The sequence below is a fragment of the Chiloscyllium punctatum genome, unplaced genomic scaffold (assembly GCF_047496795.1).
Source record: "Chiloscyllium punctatum isolate Juve2018m unplaced genomic scaffold, sChiPun1.3 scaffold_1254, whole genome shotgun sequence".
NCBI lineage: Eukaryota > Metazoa > Chordata > Chondrichthyes > Orectolobiformes > Hemiscylliidae > Chiloscyllium > Chiloscyllium punctatum.
In genome coordinates this window covers 10,994-27,878 of record NW_027310988.1, presented here as the reverse complement: position 1 = coordinate 27,878, position 16,885 = coordinate 10,994, and the positions used below count along the sequence as shown (strand labels likewise).

At 49.3% G+C, this 16,885-nt stretch overlaps 1 protein-coding gene across 1 annotated transcript; it reads left to right on the top strand.

Moving 5' to 3' along the window:
- Positions 1 to 3,444: 3,444 nt before the first annotated feature.
- Positions 3,445 to 13,779, top strand: LOC140474903 (uncharacterized). The gene is made up of 2 exons (XM_072567739.1): positions 3,445 to 3,649; positions 8,628 to 13,779. Exon 2 carries the CDS (start codon positions 8,632 to 8,634, stop codon positions 13,777 to 13,779), a length of 5,148 nt encoding a protein of 1,715 aa, XP_072423840.1. The 5' UTR covers positions 3,445 to 3,649; positions 8,628 to 8,631.
- Positions 13,780 to 16,885: the final 3,106 nt, after the last annotated feature.

The window sequence follows — 16,885 nt, the reverse complement described above, 5'->3', positions numbered from 1 at the left end:
GTCAGTGTCGGGGGGTCAGTGTCGGAGGGGGTCAGTGTCGGGTGGGGTCAGTGTCAGAGGGTCAGTGTCGGGGGGTCAGTCAAGGGTCAATGTCGGGGGTTCAGTGTTGGAGGGGTTCAGTGTCAGGGGGTCAGGGTGACACAGTGGCTCATTGGTTAGCACTGCTGCCTCACAGCACCAGGGACCCGGGTTCAATTCCCGCCTCAGGCGACTGACTGTGTGGAGTTTGCATGTTCTCCCCGTGTCTGCGTGGGTTTCCTCCGGGTGCTCTGGTTTCCTCCCACAGTCCAAAGATGCGCAGATTAGGTGAATTGGCCATGCTAAATTGCCCATAGTGTTCGGTGCATTAGTCAGAGGGAAATGGGTCTGGGTGGGTTACTCTTTGGAGGGTCGGTGTGGACTTGTTGGGCTGAAGGGCCTGTTCCCACACTGTACAGAATCCAATCTAATCAATGTCTGGGGGGTCAGTGTTGGGATGGTGCTCCCCCAGTCGGTGGGTCAGTGTCTGGGGGGGGTCAGTGTTGGGATGATGCTCCCCCTGGCAGTGGGTCAGTGTCTGGGGGGGTCAGTGTTGGGATGATGCTCCCCCTGGCAGTGGGTCAGTGTCTGGGGGGGGGGGTCAGTGTTGGGATGATGCTCCCCCTGGCAGTGAGTCAGTGTCTGGGGGGGGTCAGTGTTGGGACGATGCTCCCCCTGGCAGTGAGTCAGTGTCTGGGGGGGGTCAGTGTTGGGATGATGCTCCCCATGGCAGTGGGTCAGTGTCTGGGGGGGGTCAGTGTTGGGATGATGCTCCCCCAGTCGGTGGGGCAGTGTCTGGGGGGGGGGGGGGGGGGTCAGTGTTGGGATGATGCTCCCCCTGGCAGTGGGTCAGTGTCTGGGGGGGTCAGTGTTGGGATGATGCTCCCCCTGGCAGTGAGTCAGTGTCTGGGGGGGGGTCAGTGTTGGGATGATGCTCCCCCTGGCAGTGAGTCAGTGTCTGGGGGGGGTCAGTGTTGGGATGATGCTCCCCCTGGCAGTGGGTCAGTGTTGGGATGATGCTCCCCATGGCAGTGGGTCAGTGTCGGGCGGGTCAGTGTCAGGGGGGCCAGTGTCAGAGAGTCGGTCAGGGGTCAATGTCGGGGGGGTCAGTGTTGGGGGGGTCAGTGTCGGGGGTCAGTGTCAGGGGGGTCAGTGTCGGAGAGTCTGTTAGGGGTCAGTGTCGGGGGGGTCAGTGTCGGAGGTCAGTGTCGGGCGGGTCAGTGTCGGGCGGGTCATTGTCATGGGGGTCAGTGTTGGGGGGGTCAGTGTCATTGGTCAGTGTCGGGGGGTCAGTGTCGGAGGGGGTCAGTGTCGGGTGGGGTCAGTGTCAGAGGGTCAGTGTCGGGGGGTCAGTCAGGGGTCAGTGTCGGGGGTGTCAGTCAGGGTTCAGTGTCGGGGTCAGTCAAGGGTCAATGTCGGGGGTTCAGTGTTGGAGGGGTTCAGTGTCAGGGGGTCAGGGTGACACAGTGGCTCATTGGTTAGCACTGCTGCCTCACAGCACCAGGGACCCGGGTTCAATTCCCGCCTCAGGCGACTGACTGTGTGGAGTTTGCATGTTCTCCCCGTGTCTGCGTGGGTTTCCTCCGGGTGCTCTGGTTTCCTCCCACAGTCCAAAGATGCGCAGATTAGGTGAATTGGCCATGCTAAATTGCCCATAGTGTTCAGTGCATTAGTCAGAGGGAAATGGGTCTGGGTGGGTTACTCTTTGGAGGGTCGGTGTGGACTTGTTGGGCTGAAGGGCCTGTTCCCACACTGTACAGAATCCAATCTAATCAATGTCTGGGGGGTCAGTGTTGGGATGGTGCTCCCCCAGTCGGTGGGTCAGTGTCTGGGGGGGGTCAGTGTTGGGATGATGCTCCCCCTGGCAGTGGGTCAGTGTCTGGGGGGGTCAGTGTTGGGATGATGCTCCCCCTGGCAGTGGGTCAGTGTCTGGGGGGGGGGTCAGTGTTGGGATGATGCTCCCCCTGGCAGTGAGTCAGTGTCTGGGGGGGGTCAGTGTTGGGATGATGCTCCCCCTGGCAGTGAGTCAGTGTCTGGGGGGGGTCAGTGTTGGGATGATGCTCCCCATGGCAGTGGGTCAGTGTCTGGGGGGGGTCAGTGTTGGGATGATGCTCCCCATGGCAGTGGGTCAGTGTCTGGGGGGGGTCAGTGTTGGGATGATGCTCCCCCAGTCGGTGGGGCAGTGTCTGGGGGGGGGGGGGGGGGGGGGTCAGTGTTGGGATGATGCTCCCCCTGGCAGTGGGTCAGTGTCTGGGGGGGTCAGTGTTGGGATGATGCTCCCCCTGGCAGTGAGTCAGTGTCTGGGGGGGGGTCAGTGTTGGGATGATGCTACCCCTGGCAGTGAGTCAGTGTCTGGGGGGGGTCAGTGTTGGGATGATGCTCCCCCTGGCAGTGGGTCAGTGTTGGGATGATGCTCCCCATGGCAGTGGGTCAGTGTCTGGGGGGGTCAGTGTTGGGATGATGCTCCCCCTGGCAGTGGGTCAGTGTTGGGATGATGCTCCCCATGGCAGTGGGTCAGTGTCTGGGGGGGGGGTCAGTGTTGGGATGATGCTCCCCCTGGCAGTGGGTCAGTGTTGGGATGATACTCCCCATGGCAGTGGGTCAGTGTCTGGGGGGGTCAGTGTTGGGATGATGCTCCCCCTGGCAGTGGGTCAGTGTTGGGATGATGCTCCCCATGGCAGTGGGTCAGTGTCTGGGGGGGGGGTCAGTGTTGGGATGATGCTCCCCCTGGCAGTGGGTCAGTGTTGGGATGATGCTCCCCATGGCAGTGGGTCAGTGTCTGGGGGGGTCAGTGTTGGGATGATACTCCCCCTGGCAGTGGGTCAGTGTTGGGATGGTGCTCCCCCTGGCAGTGGGTCAGTGTCTGGGGGGGGGGGTCAGTGTTGGGATGATGCTCCCCCTGGCAGTGGGTCAGTGTCTGGGGGGGTCAGTGTTGGGATGATGCTCCCCTGGCAGTGGGTCAGTGTCTGGGGGGGTCAGTGTTGGGATGATGCTCCCCTGGCAGTGGGTCAGTGTCTGGGGGGGGTCAGTGTTGGGATGATGCTCCCCTGGCAGTGGGTCAGTGTTGGGATGATGCTCCCCCTGGCAGTGGGTCAGTGTCTGGGGGGGTCAGTGTTGGGATGATGCTCCCCCTGGCAGTGGGTCAGTGTCTGGGGGGGTCAGTGTTGGGATGATGCTCCCCCTGGCAGTGAGTCAGTGTCTGGGGGGGGTCAGTGTTGGGATGATGCTCCCCCTGGCAGTGGGTCAGTGTTGGGATGATGCTCCCCCTGGCAGTGAGTCAGTGTCTGGGGGGGGGGGGTCTGTGTTGGGATGATGCTCCCCCTGGCAGTGGGTCAGTGTTGGGATGGTGCTCCCCCTGGCAGTGGGTCAGTGTCTGGGGGGGGTCAGTGTTGGGATGATGCTCCCCCAGTTGGTGGGGCAGTGCTGGGGACCTGCCCCCTTTCTCCCTCTGACTTGTCTGTGTTGTGGTGTCTCTATGGTGATGCCCTGGAACACATGGCTCTGATTCTGCCTTACCTCACACAATGAAGCTGCCCCAGGAACAGGAGTCACAGCCCATTACCCTCGAAGGGCCCATCACCCTGACCATCCCACATGGCTGACTGCTCCTGGTCTGGAGCCGAGCCTTTTGGTGAGTGTGCGGAGGTCTCCTAGCGCTGGACATTTTCCATCCTCCCCTCTCCCCCTCTCCGTCCCCGTTCCTCAGCTGATTCCCCACCTCTCTTATGCCCCCTTCCAGCTCCTCTCCTCCAGTCTCCCCCATCCCCTCTTCTGTTTTTTTAAACCATCCTGTCCCCTTCTCCCTCTTTGCACCGTCCCCCGTCAAACACTCTCAGGACAGGGACAGCACGGGGTTAGATGCAGAGTAAAGCTCCCTCTACACTGTCCCACCATCCCGGGGACAGGGACAGCACGGGGTTAGATGCAGAGTAAAGCTCCCTCTACACTGTCCCACCATCCCGGGGACAGGGACAGCGTGGGGTTAGATACAGAGTAAAGCTCCCTCTACACTGTCCCCCCCATCCCAGGGACAGCACGGGGTTAGATACAAAGTAAAGCTCCCTCTACACTGTCCCCCCCCCCATCCCAGGGACAGCATGGGGTTAGATACAAAGTAAAGCTCCCTCTACACTGTCCCCCCCCCCCCATCCCAGGGACAGGGACAGCACGGGGTTAGATACAAAGTAAAGCTCCCTCTACACTGTCCCCCCCCCCCATCCCAGGGACAGCATGGGGTTAGATACAAAGTAAAGCTCCCTCTACACTGTCCCCCCCCCCCCATCCCAGGGACAGCATGGGGTTAGATACAGAGAAAAGCTCCCTTTACTCTTTCAACAGAAAGCAAGTAAACAAAAAAGACGAACAGTGAACAAAGTTCAGCACAGGAGCATGCCCTTCGACCCACGGAGACTGTGCCAACACGTTTCCTTTGGACCCTTTACAGTTCACAAGCCCTGCCTATTCATGTCCTTGTAAGATGCTTCTTAAATGTTGCTATTGTATTCACCTCCCCCACCTCGTCAGGCAGCACCTTCAAGATCTGCCTCCCACATCTCCTTTAAACTTTCCTCTTTTTACCTTAGACCCTTGTAATTGATATTTCTACCATGGAAGAAATACTCTAACTACTGATTTTATCTTCACAATATTGTAAAATTCTGTCGTCACCCCTCCCTTGTCCTCTGCGTTCAAATGAAAACAAACAATATTTGTCAGAGAATCATAGAGATGTACAGCATGGAACCAGACCTTTCGGTCCTACTCCAATGTCTGCTCATGGTTAATCCCCTCCAAACCAGGCAACATCTTGGTAAACATCAAGGGCAGCACAGTGGCTCAGTGGTTAGCACAGCTGCCTCACGGCACCAGTGGCCCGGGTTCGGTTCCAGCCACCAGCAACTGTCTGTCTGTGTGGAGTTTGCACATTCTCCCTGTGACTGCACAGGTTTCCTCCGGGTGCTCTAGTTTCTTCCTCAGTCCAAAAATGTGCAGGTTAGGTAAATTGCCCCATAGTGTTCAGGGATGTGTAGTTTAGGTGGACTAGTTAGGGGAGATATAAGGGAACGGGTCTGAGAGGGATACTGTTCAGAGGGTCAGTATGGACTTGTTGGGTCAAATGACCTGTTTCCACACTGTAGGAATCCTATGAAAAACCGTTTCTGTAACCTCCCCAGAGCCTCCACATCCTTCTGGTTGTGAGGCGAACAAAACTTTAGACAATATTCCAAATGTGGTCAAATTAAAATTATACACAGCTGCAACATCACTTGCCAATTTTTGAGCTCAATGTCCCAACCAATGAAGACAAGTGGTCCATATTCTTTCTTGACCACCTTATCCACTTGTGTTGCCACTTTCAGGGAATTGTAGCCTAGATCTCTCTGCATGTTGATGTTAATAAGGGTTCTGCCATTTGCTGTATCCTTCTTTCCTGTGTTAGACCTTCCAAAATGAATCACTTTGTAGTTGTCTGAATTAAGTCCCACCTGCTATTTCTCCATCCAAGAATCCAGTCTATCAATATCTTGCTGTTTCTTCTGGCAATTGTCATCACTGTCCACATATTCCTCAATCTTGGTGTCATCCTCAAACTTACTAATTAGATCTCATCCAAATAATTAATGTCATACAAACAATAGGGGACCAAGCAGTGATCCCTACAGACCACCACTGGTCACAGATCTCCAATCCAAAAAACACTCTTCCGCTAGCACTCTCTGTCTTTTATGACTAAGCCAGTTCTGTATTCATTTTACCAGCTCATCGGGATCCCATGTGACTTCATCTTTTGTATCAGCCTACCATGAGAGACCTTGTCAAACACCTCACTACATTCCATGTCCATCTCCTGCCCTCAACAATTACCTCGTCACTACCTCAAAAAGTCCGATCATGTTTGTGAGATATAATCTTCCCCACACAAAGTCAGACTTCATGTCGCTAAAAAGTCCGTATTTTTCCAAACATCCCTCTACTCCTTTAAACTGGAAGTAAACCTCCTTTGATACTGTCCCCATCAAACGTTCCCAGGTCAGGGACAGCACAGGGATAGATACAGAGTAAAACCGCTCCCTGTCGGCTGATTCTTTAAGCCTGCCGTCAAAGTTTAGGCTGCTCTTTCTGCCAGACCGTTGGATAATGGATGGTATGGAACTGTCCTTACATGATGAATATCATTCAACTTTCGGAAATATCCAAGTTCGCTGCTGGTTATCAGTGACTAACCTTTCCAGGAGTCCCTGAATTGTAAACATTTCTCTGACATTGTCCCCATGTTTGACGAATGAATGTTATGCACGTTCAACCATTTTGAGTGGCTGTCCATGATGACTAAGTACATGGAGTCCTTGAAAAGACCTGCACAGCCAACAAATAACCGCGTCCAATATTTACCCAGCCATTCCTACAAACTGGGAGCTGCTGGTAGTACTGCCCCACCAACACAACTATGTCTACATCCAGTCCTGAACAGATATAACTTTTCACCAACATCTTCATTTTGGGCATCTCTGGATGACTGTGGTGGGGTTCAGCCAGTGTCTGGCAAATTACTCTTGCTCCCCCATAATAATAGACTATCCTCTCTTATGATTTGGTCTCTGTTTATTTCCATAATGGTTTCAGTTCTGGTTGTGACAACCCATCACCACTAACTATTTTACTTTCCCTCAGGGCCAGATCTTTCTACGTCCAAACTCTGATACTGTCAGTTGTGACTAGAAGAGCGTCCAGAAAATTCAAAACCATTATGGACTATTCCATTGGCAGTATCACCAGTGGTAATCATCTGCCAGCAGGAGGCAGTCAATGCATCTTGCATTTGCTACTTGGCCTCCTGGATGGTGTCAAGATTAGGGTGGTGCTGGAAAAGCACAGCAGGTCAGGCAGCATCCGAGGAGCAGGAAAATCAACTTGTGCCCGAAACATTGATTTTTCTTCTCCTCGGATGCTGCCCTGACCTGCTGTGCTTTTCCAACACCACTCTAATCTCCAGCATCTGCAGTACCCACTGCCACCTCCTAGATAGTGTTCCAATTTGTAACTGTACGCGCTTTGTATTAGAGACTGTTGCTGAATTTGACCTGAAACTATGGGCAGCAACTGCCTTGTCATCTTTAAAGAAACCTAACAGGGGTTTGTTATCGTTACAAATTTACATCCGTAAAGATACTGGTGAAACTTCTTGATTCCAAGTCTGACCACCAACGCTTCCTTTTCTACCTGGATGCATTCCTTGTTGGGCATCCCTCTCTGTTGGGCCACCTAATACTGTACAGGGAGACATTGCATCAGATTTCATTTGGGGTCATGGTGCCAACACCTTAGAGGACGATAGCTGTTTCTTCACTTCACTGAAGGCTACAGCTTGGCTACATGACTATTTCTTTGGCTGACCTTTTAATAAGAGTTGATGCAAACATGTCAGGATGGAAGCCAGTTTACAGATGAACTTTCCATAACAGTTTAGCAGTGATAGGAAACGCTTTGGTACAGACATGGGGGTCAGGGCATCTTTGATCTCCCACACTTTATTTTTCAATGAGTATCGAATGTAGCCCAAGTAGGTGTGGTGCCTGGACCACTCATTTTTCCTTCCTAAAGTATACCCCCCCAGGAGAAACGTCTAAGGACCGTGTCCAAATTCTCCTTATTGGTCTCACCTGGTTAGGTGAGATTCCCTGCAGTGTGGAAACAGGCCCTTTGGGCCAACAAGCCCTTATCAAACCCACCCAAACCCATTTCCCTCTGACGAATGCACATAACACTATGGGCAATTTCTCACAACCAATTCACCCTAATCTTCACTTCTTTTTTGTGGGAGGAGACCGGAGCACCCGGAGGGAACCCACGCAGACACGGGGAGAACATGCAAACTCCACACAGTCAGTCGCCTGAGGCGGGAATCGAACCTGGGTCCCTGGCGCTGTGAGGCAGCAGTGCTAACCACTGAGCCACCGTGCTGCCTGTTATTAGCACTTTGCCCTTTAGTTTCATATGGAATACCCTTGGCATTGATCCAGCTCCAACATCTGCAGTCCTCACTTTCTCCCAGCTCCCTCAGAGCCAGCTTTCAGAGAGAACAGAGCCTCTGACACTTCTGTTTATTTTCTTCTCTTTCCTGAATGACTGACACTCCCTATTTATCTGTTCTTTTTTCTTTTTTTTCCCAAACTACCGCCTAACAGCGGTAAGGATTAATCTCACGCTGCTGGCCTCACTTTATATTGTAAACCAGGTATCCAACGGATAAGCTAACTGGCTTCCCGAATTGAACCCATGCTGTTGGCATCACACTGCTCTGTAAGCCAACAATATATAGCCAACTGAGCTGAGCTAAACCACACTTCCCCACACTTCTGTTTATATCTACCAGGCAGCCAGCGCAGCCTGAATCGACTAGATTAACAGGCCCAATCAGGAAACTCATATTCCACGCTGAGCTTGCTACAATCACTACACCTTCCCTCTCCTCCTCTCTCCCTCACTTTCTCCCTCGACACCCATCACCCCCCCGCTTTTTTTCTATCTGTCTCAGAGCTTTCTGTCTGAATCCAGATTTTCTGCCTCATGTTCCTTCTCGGGTCAGTGATGGACTGTTTGATTGACAGGTCCATGGATCTGCTACCGATCTTCGCTGCCCTCTTCTCTCTTCCCACGATCGTACTCGGGTCAACGCTAAGATCATCCCCCATTGGATCCACTGTGAGGCCACCTGCAATTGGCTCCAGCTCAATGCCACCTCTCGATCCTTCCAAAAGGGCAGCTTCTCTGATTGGTAAGATGCCACCAGCCATTGGATCTGGAGCAAGGCCACTTCACATTGGCTCTAGAAGAAGAACAACACTGATTGGCTCCCAGAGAATTATCTCATCGAGTGGTCTTGGTGGATTGCTGTCATTCATTGGCTCCAAAAGAATGATTTCATTCACCAACATTCCAGTAACAGCATCGCTGATTGGCTATAAGGCAATGACATCAAGGTCTGGCTCCACACCAGCAACACCAATTGGCCAGAACAACAGTTCATTGGCAACTAATCCCAAGAAAATGTCACCTCCCATTGGGTCTTGGAGAAGAACATCGCCATCTGTTGATGCTATTACAACAACAACGATTGGCTCATGGACAGATTCCAGTTTGAGAATCACAACAGTTGACCCAAAGTCTGATTCCAGGACAAAGACCTCACTGATTCACTCTCAGACACTTCCCAGTACGACAACCAAAACAGTTGGCTTAACAAGTGGCCGGTGGACCGATTCTAGTACAAAGCCCCTGCTACTTGGCTCAGGGACTCACACCAGTACAAAGGCCCGCCTGATTGGCTCATGGGTTGATTCTAGTACAAAGCCCCTACTACTTGGCTCAGGGACTCACACCAGTACAAAGGCCCGCCTGATTGGCTCAGGGACTCACACCAGTACAAAGGCCCGCCTGATTGGCTCAGGGACTCACACCAGTACAAAGGCCCGCCTGATTGGCTCAGGGACTCACACCAGTACAAAGGCCCGCCTGATTGGCTCAGGGACTCACACCAGTACAAAGGCTCGCCTGATTGGCTCATGGGTTGATTCTAGTACAAAGGCCCGCCTGATTGGCTCAGGGACTCACACCAGTACAAAGGCCCGCCTGATTGGCTCATGGGTTGATTCTAGTACAAAGGCCCGCCTGATTGGCTCAGGGACTCACACCAGTACAAAGGCCCGCCTGATTGGCTCAGGGACTCACACCAGTACAAAGGCCAATCTGATTGGCTCAGGGGCTGATTGCAGTTTAAAGGCCACATTGTTTGAATCATGGACTGATTCTACTGCAAAGGCCTCACCGATTGGCTCACAGATTGAATCCAGTAAAGGAACCACACCAATTGGGTTATGGACAGATTCCACTGCAAAGGTACCACCAATTGACTCATGGGCTGATTCCAGTACAAGGCCTTCACTGATTGGCTCATGGACAGTTTCCAGTACAAAAGCCCCACTGATTGGCTTATGGAGTGATTCTAGTAAAAAGACCTCACCAACTGTTTTATGGACAGAATCTAGAGCAAAGGCCTCATCGATTGTCACATTGACTGGTTCTAGTAAAAAGGCACCAGATTCCAGTAGAAATTCCCCACTGATTGGCACATGGACCGATTCCAGTAGAAATTCCACACAGATTGGCACATGGACCGATTCCAGTAGAAATTCCCCACTGATTGGCACATGGACCGATTCCAGTAGAAATTCCCCACTGATTGGCACATGGACCGATTCCAGTAGAAATTCCCCACTGATTGGCTCACGGACCAATTCCAGTAGAAATTCCCCACTGATTGGCTCACGGACTGATTCCAGTAGAAATTCCCCACTGATTGGCTCACGGACTGATTCCAGTAGAAATTCCCCACTGATTGGCTCACGGACCGATTCCAGTAGAAATTCCCCACTGATTGGCTCACGGACCGATTCCAGTAGAAATTCCACACAGATTGGTTCACGGATAGATTCCAGTAGAAATTCCACACAGATTGGCTCACGGATAGATTCCACTGTAAAGATCTCGTCGATTGGCTCTATGATTGATTCCAGTATAAATGCCTTACCAATTAGCTCGTGGACAGAATCCAGTGCAAATGCCTCCCTGATTGGCTCATGGGCAGATTCAAATAAAAAACACCCATGGATTGGTTCTTGGACTGATTCTAGTAAAAAGGCCCCTCTGATTGGCTCACTGACTGATTCAAGCACAAGAGCTCAATCAATTAGCTCACGCACTGAATCCAGTACAATGGCTTCACCAATTGGTTCATCAACTGATTCAGGTACAAAATCTCCACTAATTGGCTCATGGACTGATTCCAGGACAGAGGCCTCATTGATTGGCTCATGGACTGATTCCAGGACAGAGGCCTCATTGATTGGCTCATGGACTGATTCCAGGACAGAGGCCTCATTGATTGGCTCATGGACTGATTCCACTACACAGGTCCCATCAGTTTATTTCCCAATTGAATCCAATACAAAGGCCATACCGAATGGCCTTCGGAATGATTCCACTATAAAGGCCCCTTCGATAGGCTTGTTGATTGATTCAGCTACAAAGTCACCATCAATTGGTTTAGGGATTAGATCCAGCCCAAAGACCCCCCTGATTGGCTCATCAGCTGATTACATAATAAAAGTTCCATCAATTAATTTATGGATTAGATCGAGTACAAAGCCCCCACTAATTGTTTCATCAGCTGGTTCCAGTACAAAAGCCCCATCAATTGGCTTAGGGATTGAATCCAGTACAAGGGCCCCATTCATTGGTCCTAAAACAGATTCCAGTACAGAAAATCCATTTCTGAACACATTGACTGCATTTAGTACAAAAGCCCCTTTGATTAGCTCACACATTGTATCAAGTCCAATTACCATTAAGAATCCACTGACTGACTCAAGGATTGATTCCACTCCAAACACACCATGGATTGGCTTGTGGACTGATTCAACTATAAAGGCCTCAGTAATTAGCCCACAGACTGATTCCACTACAAGTGCCCCATTGATTGACTCATCAATTGGCACCAATGGAACAGTCCCACTGATTGTACTGGAATCCATCGGTGAGCCAAAGAAGGCATCAATTAGCTCATCTATTGACCCTAATATAACATCCTCTTTGACTGGCTTATCGATTGGTGCTAATACAAACTCCTCACTAAATGATTCAACAACTGGTTTATATACAAAAGATTCACTGATTGGCTCATGGTTTGATTCCAGTACATCATCCTCATTGATTGGTCCATCAATGGCCACCATTACAAAATTCCCACATATTGATTCATCAGGTATGTCCAGTACAAAAGTCCCATTGATTAGTTCATCAACTGACTACAATGCAACAACACAGTTGATTGGCTTGCTGTTTGAATCCAGCACAAGATTACCAATGGTAGACTCACCAACTAACTCCATTGCAAATGTCCCACTAGTTGGATCACTGACTAATTCCCCTACAGTCTCATCACAGAATGGATCATTACTTGATTACAATACAGAATTGCCACTGAATAGATTAATGAATAATTACACTGTAGCCTCGCCACTTTCAGGATCACTGATTGATTACAATACAGTTTCATTGCTGAATGGGTCTCTCATTGATTATGACCCAAAATTGTCACTGAATAGATCACTGACTGACCATACTGCAGCATCCTGGCTGAATGGATCACTTATGAATTACAACACAGCATTACCATTAAAAGGATCTCCAAATGATTCCACTACAACATCCATAAGTGGATCGCCAATAAATTCTACAAAGTCAAAGTCACAATCACTCAATGAAATTCTGATTGGTTCCAATACAGTGTCATCACTTAATAGATCATTGACTGATTCCATAACATCCTCAATGAATAGAACACCAACTGATTCCATTATTGTACCAATACTGAATAGATCACCAATGGTTTCCACTACCTTGTTGTCACTGAATAGATCAGTAATGGGTTCCTCTACTGCATCATCACTGAGTAAATCAGCAACTGGTTACGTGACATTATCATCACCAAATCGGACTCCAATGGATTCCACTACATTGCTGTCACTTAATGAATCACTGATGGATTCCACGACAGCATCATCGCTGAATAGATCACTAACAGATTCCACTACAGCTTCATCACTGAATAGATCAGTAACAGATTCCACTACAGCTTCATCACTGAATAGACCAAAAACTGATTCCACATCAGTCCCACTGAATGGAACACTGATTAGTTTAAATTCAGCCTTACCACTGAAGGGATCACCAAGTGGTTATGACAGAGCGATGTCCCAGAAAGAATCCTCACTTTATTCCAATGCAACACTATCACTGACTGGATTACCGATTAGTTCCACATCAACATTGTCACTTAATGGATCACAATTTGACCACACGACTACAGCAATGTCCATGAATGCATCATCAATTGATTCCCATGGAACAAGTTCTAAGAATGGATCAGTGCTCAGTTCCAACAAAGTCACATCAATTAATGGATCAGTAAATGATTTACACACAACACAATCACTGAATGGATCACTAATTGATTATACTCCAACAACACCAGTGAAGGGATCACTGACTGATTACAATACAAGATTACTGAATACACCTTCCACTGGCATCAACATCACTGCACCCCCAAATACACCTTCCACTGGCATCAACATCACTGCACCCCCAAATACACCTTCCACTGGCATCAATATCACTGCATCCCCAAATACACCTTCCACTGGCATCAATATCACTGCACCCCCAAATACACCTTCCACTGGCATCAATATCACTGCACCCCCAAATACACCTTCCACTGGCATCAACATCACTGCACCCCCAAATACACCTTCCACTAGCATCAATACTATCACACCCCCAAATGCATCTTCTATTGGCTTCAACATCACTACACCCCCAAAAGCATCTTCTATTGGCTGTAAAACCACTGCATCTCCGAAAGCATCTTCGATTGGCTGTAAAACCACTGCACCCCCAAAAGCATCTTCTATTGGCTGTAAAACCACTGCACCCCCAAAAGCATCTTCTATTGGCTGTAAAACCACTGCATCTCCGAAAGCATCTTCTATTGGCTGCAACACCACTGCAACCCTGAATGTACCTTCCACTGGCTCCAGTGCAGTTAAACCACTGAATGGAGTGAATGCTTTGAGTGCAGTCATGTTAACCTATTTCTCAATGCTAATACTTCTCAACCTTGCTGCTTTTGCTTTCTAGGGATTGGGAAGGATCCAACTAGCTACTGCTTTCTCTCTGCTATGACACTGGAACATCTGTATTGAGTGGAATCTTGCTGTGCATATGAATTAACAGAAGCAGATGTTTGCAAGTGAAGTCATTCATTGCAGGCTCAGAGTCCCTCCTCAACCTACTGTCAGGACACTGTCTGGACAGGGCAGGACATGACTGGGCAATTCAAGTTGCCTTGTCACCACAGTGAATCTGCAACCAATTCAGATTCATTTGGAGCGGTCACATTTCCCATCTCCGAGACGACGTACTGCCAAAATTCTATGACTCTAAGTTTCTTACTCTCGCTCAGCCCGACTACATCCCCCACTCCTCCATTTCCACACTCTTTGACCCACATCCTCACTACATACCCCTCATTGTTGCTCCTTAAGCTTTTGGCTCATACCCTTCCAATATACCATTCTTTCATCTTCTATGGCACCTTCCCTCCACCCCTTTTCCCACAGTCTTATTTCCCCTCTCATTGCACCCCAGCACATTTGCTCCGCCTCACGTTACCATCTCATTTGCCCTCCATTTTCCCATCCTCATTTGCTCCCCACATCTCCCCTTCCGTGCTTCCCATCTGCATTTGACCTCTATATTTGCCCTTCCATACTCCCCCTTTATATTCCTCCCTCCACATTTGTTGCCCAAATTTGTCCCCCCATGCTCCCTTTCTACATGTCCTTTGCCAATGCCTCATCTTGTACCCCCTGCACATAACCGCTCTTCACTTTAATTACGACTATCATTCACTGCGATGTTTACCTTTGTCCCTTCCCCTTCGTAATGACTTTTCACTGCTAACAACCTATTGTTGAACTCCTCACATTACCCACCAACTGAGGCATTGGTGGTGGGGTGTGGTGGTGGGAGAGATGTGGGAACTGTGGCCAAGCTGAGTGTCAAACAGAAATTGGTGTCTCCAGAATCAACTGCATGCCAAGTGTTGAGCTGTGGCCCAGTTGAAATTTCTGGTCTTTTGCTGAACTGTATATAGCGTTTATAATGTGTATTGAAGTGAAATTTAGACAATAAAGAAAAAAAGATCTTGAGACAAGTGTTTTCTTTGTGTGAGGGCATTTGGGGGCTTTGAGGTCATAGTGTCATCAGATTTAGAACTGTCACAAATGTGGCACTGATTGCAAGAAAACCCTTCCCAGAATGACTCACTGTGACACTGATTGCAAGATTACCCTTCCCACAATGCTTCACTGTGACACTGATTGCAAGGATACCCTTCCCAGAATGCTTCACTGCGACACTGATTGCAAGGATACCCTTCCCAGAATGCTTCACTGCGACACTGATTGCAAGGATACCCTTCCCAGAATGCTTCACTGTGACACAGACTGCAAGGATACCCTTCCCAGAATGCTTCACTGTGACACAGACTGCAAGGATACCCTTCCCAGAATGCTTCACTGTGAGACCGATTGCAAGATTAGCCTTCCCAGAATGCTTCACTGTGACACAGACTGCAAGGATACCCTTCCCAGAATGCCTCACTGTGACACCGATTGCAAGATTACCCTTCCCAGAATGCCTCATTTTGACACAGACTGCAAGAATACCCTTCCCAGAATGCTTCACTGTGACACCGATTGCAAGATTACCCTTCCCAGAATGCTTCACTGTGACACAGATTACAAGAATACCCTTCCCAGAATGCTTCACTGTGACACTGATTGCAAGAATACCCTTCCCAGAATGCTTCACTGGGACACCGATTGCAAGGATACCCTTCCCAGAATGCTTCATTGTGACACAGACTGCAAGGATACCCTTCCCAGAATGCTTCATTGTGACACAGACTGCAAGGATACCCTTCCCAGAATGCTTCACTGTGACACTGATTGCAAGAATACCCTTCCCAGAATGCTTCACTGTGACACCGATTGCAAGGATACCCTTCCCAGAATGCTTCATTGTGACACAGACTGCAAGGATGCCCTTCCCAGAATGCTTCATTGTGACACAGACTGCAAGGATGCCCTTCCCAGAATGCTTCATTGTGACACAGACTGCAAGAATACCCTTCCCAGAATGCTTCACTGTGACACAGACTGCAAGGATACCCTTCCCAGAATGCTTCACTGTGACACAGACTGCAAGGATACCCTTCCCAGAATGCTTCTCTGTGATGCAGACTGCAAGGATACCCTTCCCAGAATGCCTCATTGTGACACAGACTGCAAGAATACCCTTCCCAGAATCCTTCTCTGTGATGCAGACTGCAAGGCACCCTCCCAGACATCTACTTTACTATCTTAGTTAAGTTTCAAAGAAAGACAGCCTTGGAATTACAATACCCTAACTTGGATTGTGGATAGACCATCTTGAGGTTTTTGCTGCATAATATAATTTAGAATTGTTTTGATAATCATGATACTATTTTTTAGATTAAATTCCCCTGCAGTGTGGGAACAGGCCTTTTGGCCCAACAAGTCCACACCAACCCACTGAAGAGTAACCCACCCAGACCCATTTCCCTCTGACAAGTGTACCTAACACTACGGGCAATTTGGCATGGCCAATTCACCTGTCCTGCACATCTTTGGACTGTGGGAGGAACCTGGAACACCTAGAGGAAACCCATGCAGACACGGGGAGAATGTGTAAACTCCACAAAGACAGTCGCCCAAGGATGGAATCGAACTTGGGTCCCTGGTGTTGTGAGGCAGCAGTGCTAACCACTGAGCCACCATGCCACCCTTTTAAAATTGATGCTAGAATACAGTATCAGGTCCCATCCCTGTTATGTCCAAAATACAGCTCTGAACTTAGCTGATTCTCCAGCACAGACTCTCACTCTACATTTATGGTGATCTATCCATGATCCCAAAGACAAGCATACAGATGCATCTAATGAAAAATATCTTAGGGATAAGTTACCCTGAAAGAAAGACAGCTTTGACTTAATAAAACGTCAGGAGGTTCAGTCTTGAAGGTAGAGATCTGCTTGGGGGTGGGGTGGGGGGAATCAGTCTGTAAACCAAACCTTTCAAAAGCTTTCTGGTTGCTGTTATGATCAACATAGGATTGAAGAGAGAAAATGGTGGCAGGAAAAGCAGCCAGGAGCAAGAGT

Excerpts from the sequence above, each read along its gene's own strand:
- LOC140474903 (XM_072567739.1), top strand. The coding sequence starts at position 8,632 with ATGGATCTGCTACCGATCTTCGCTGCCCTCTTCTCTCTTCCCACGATC.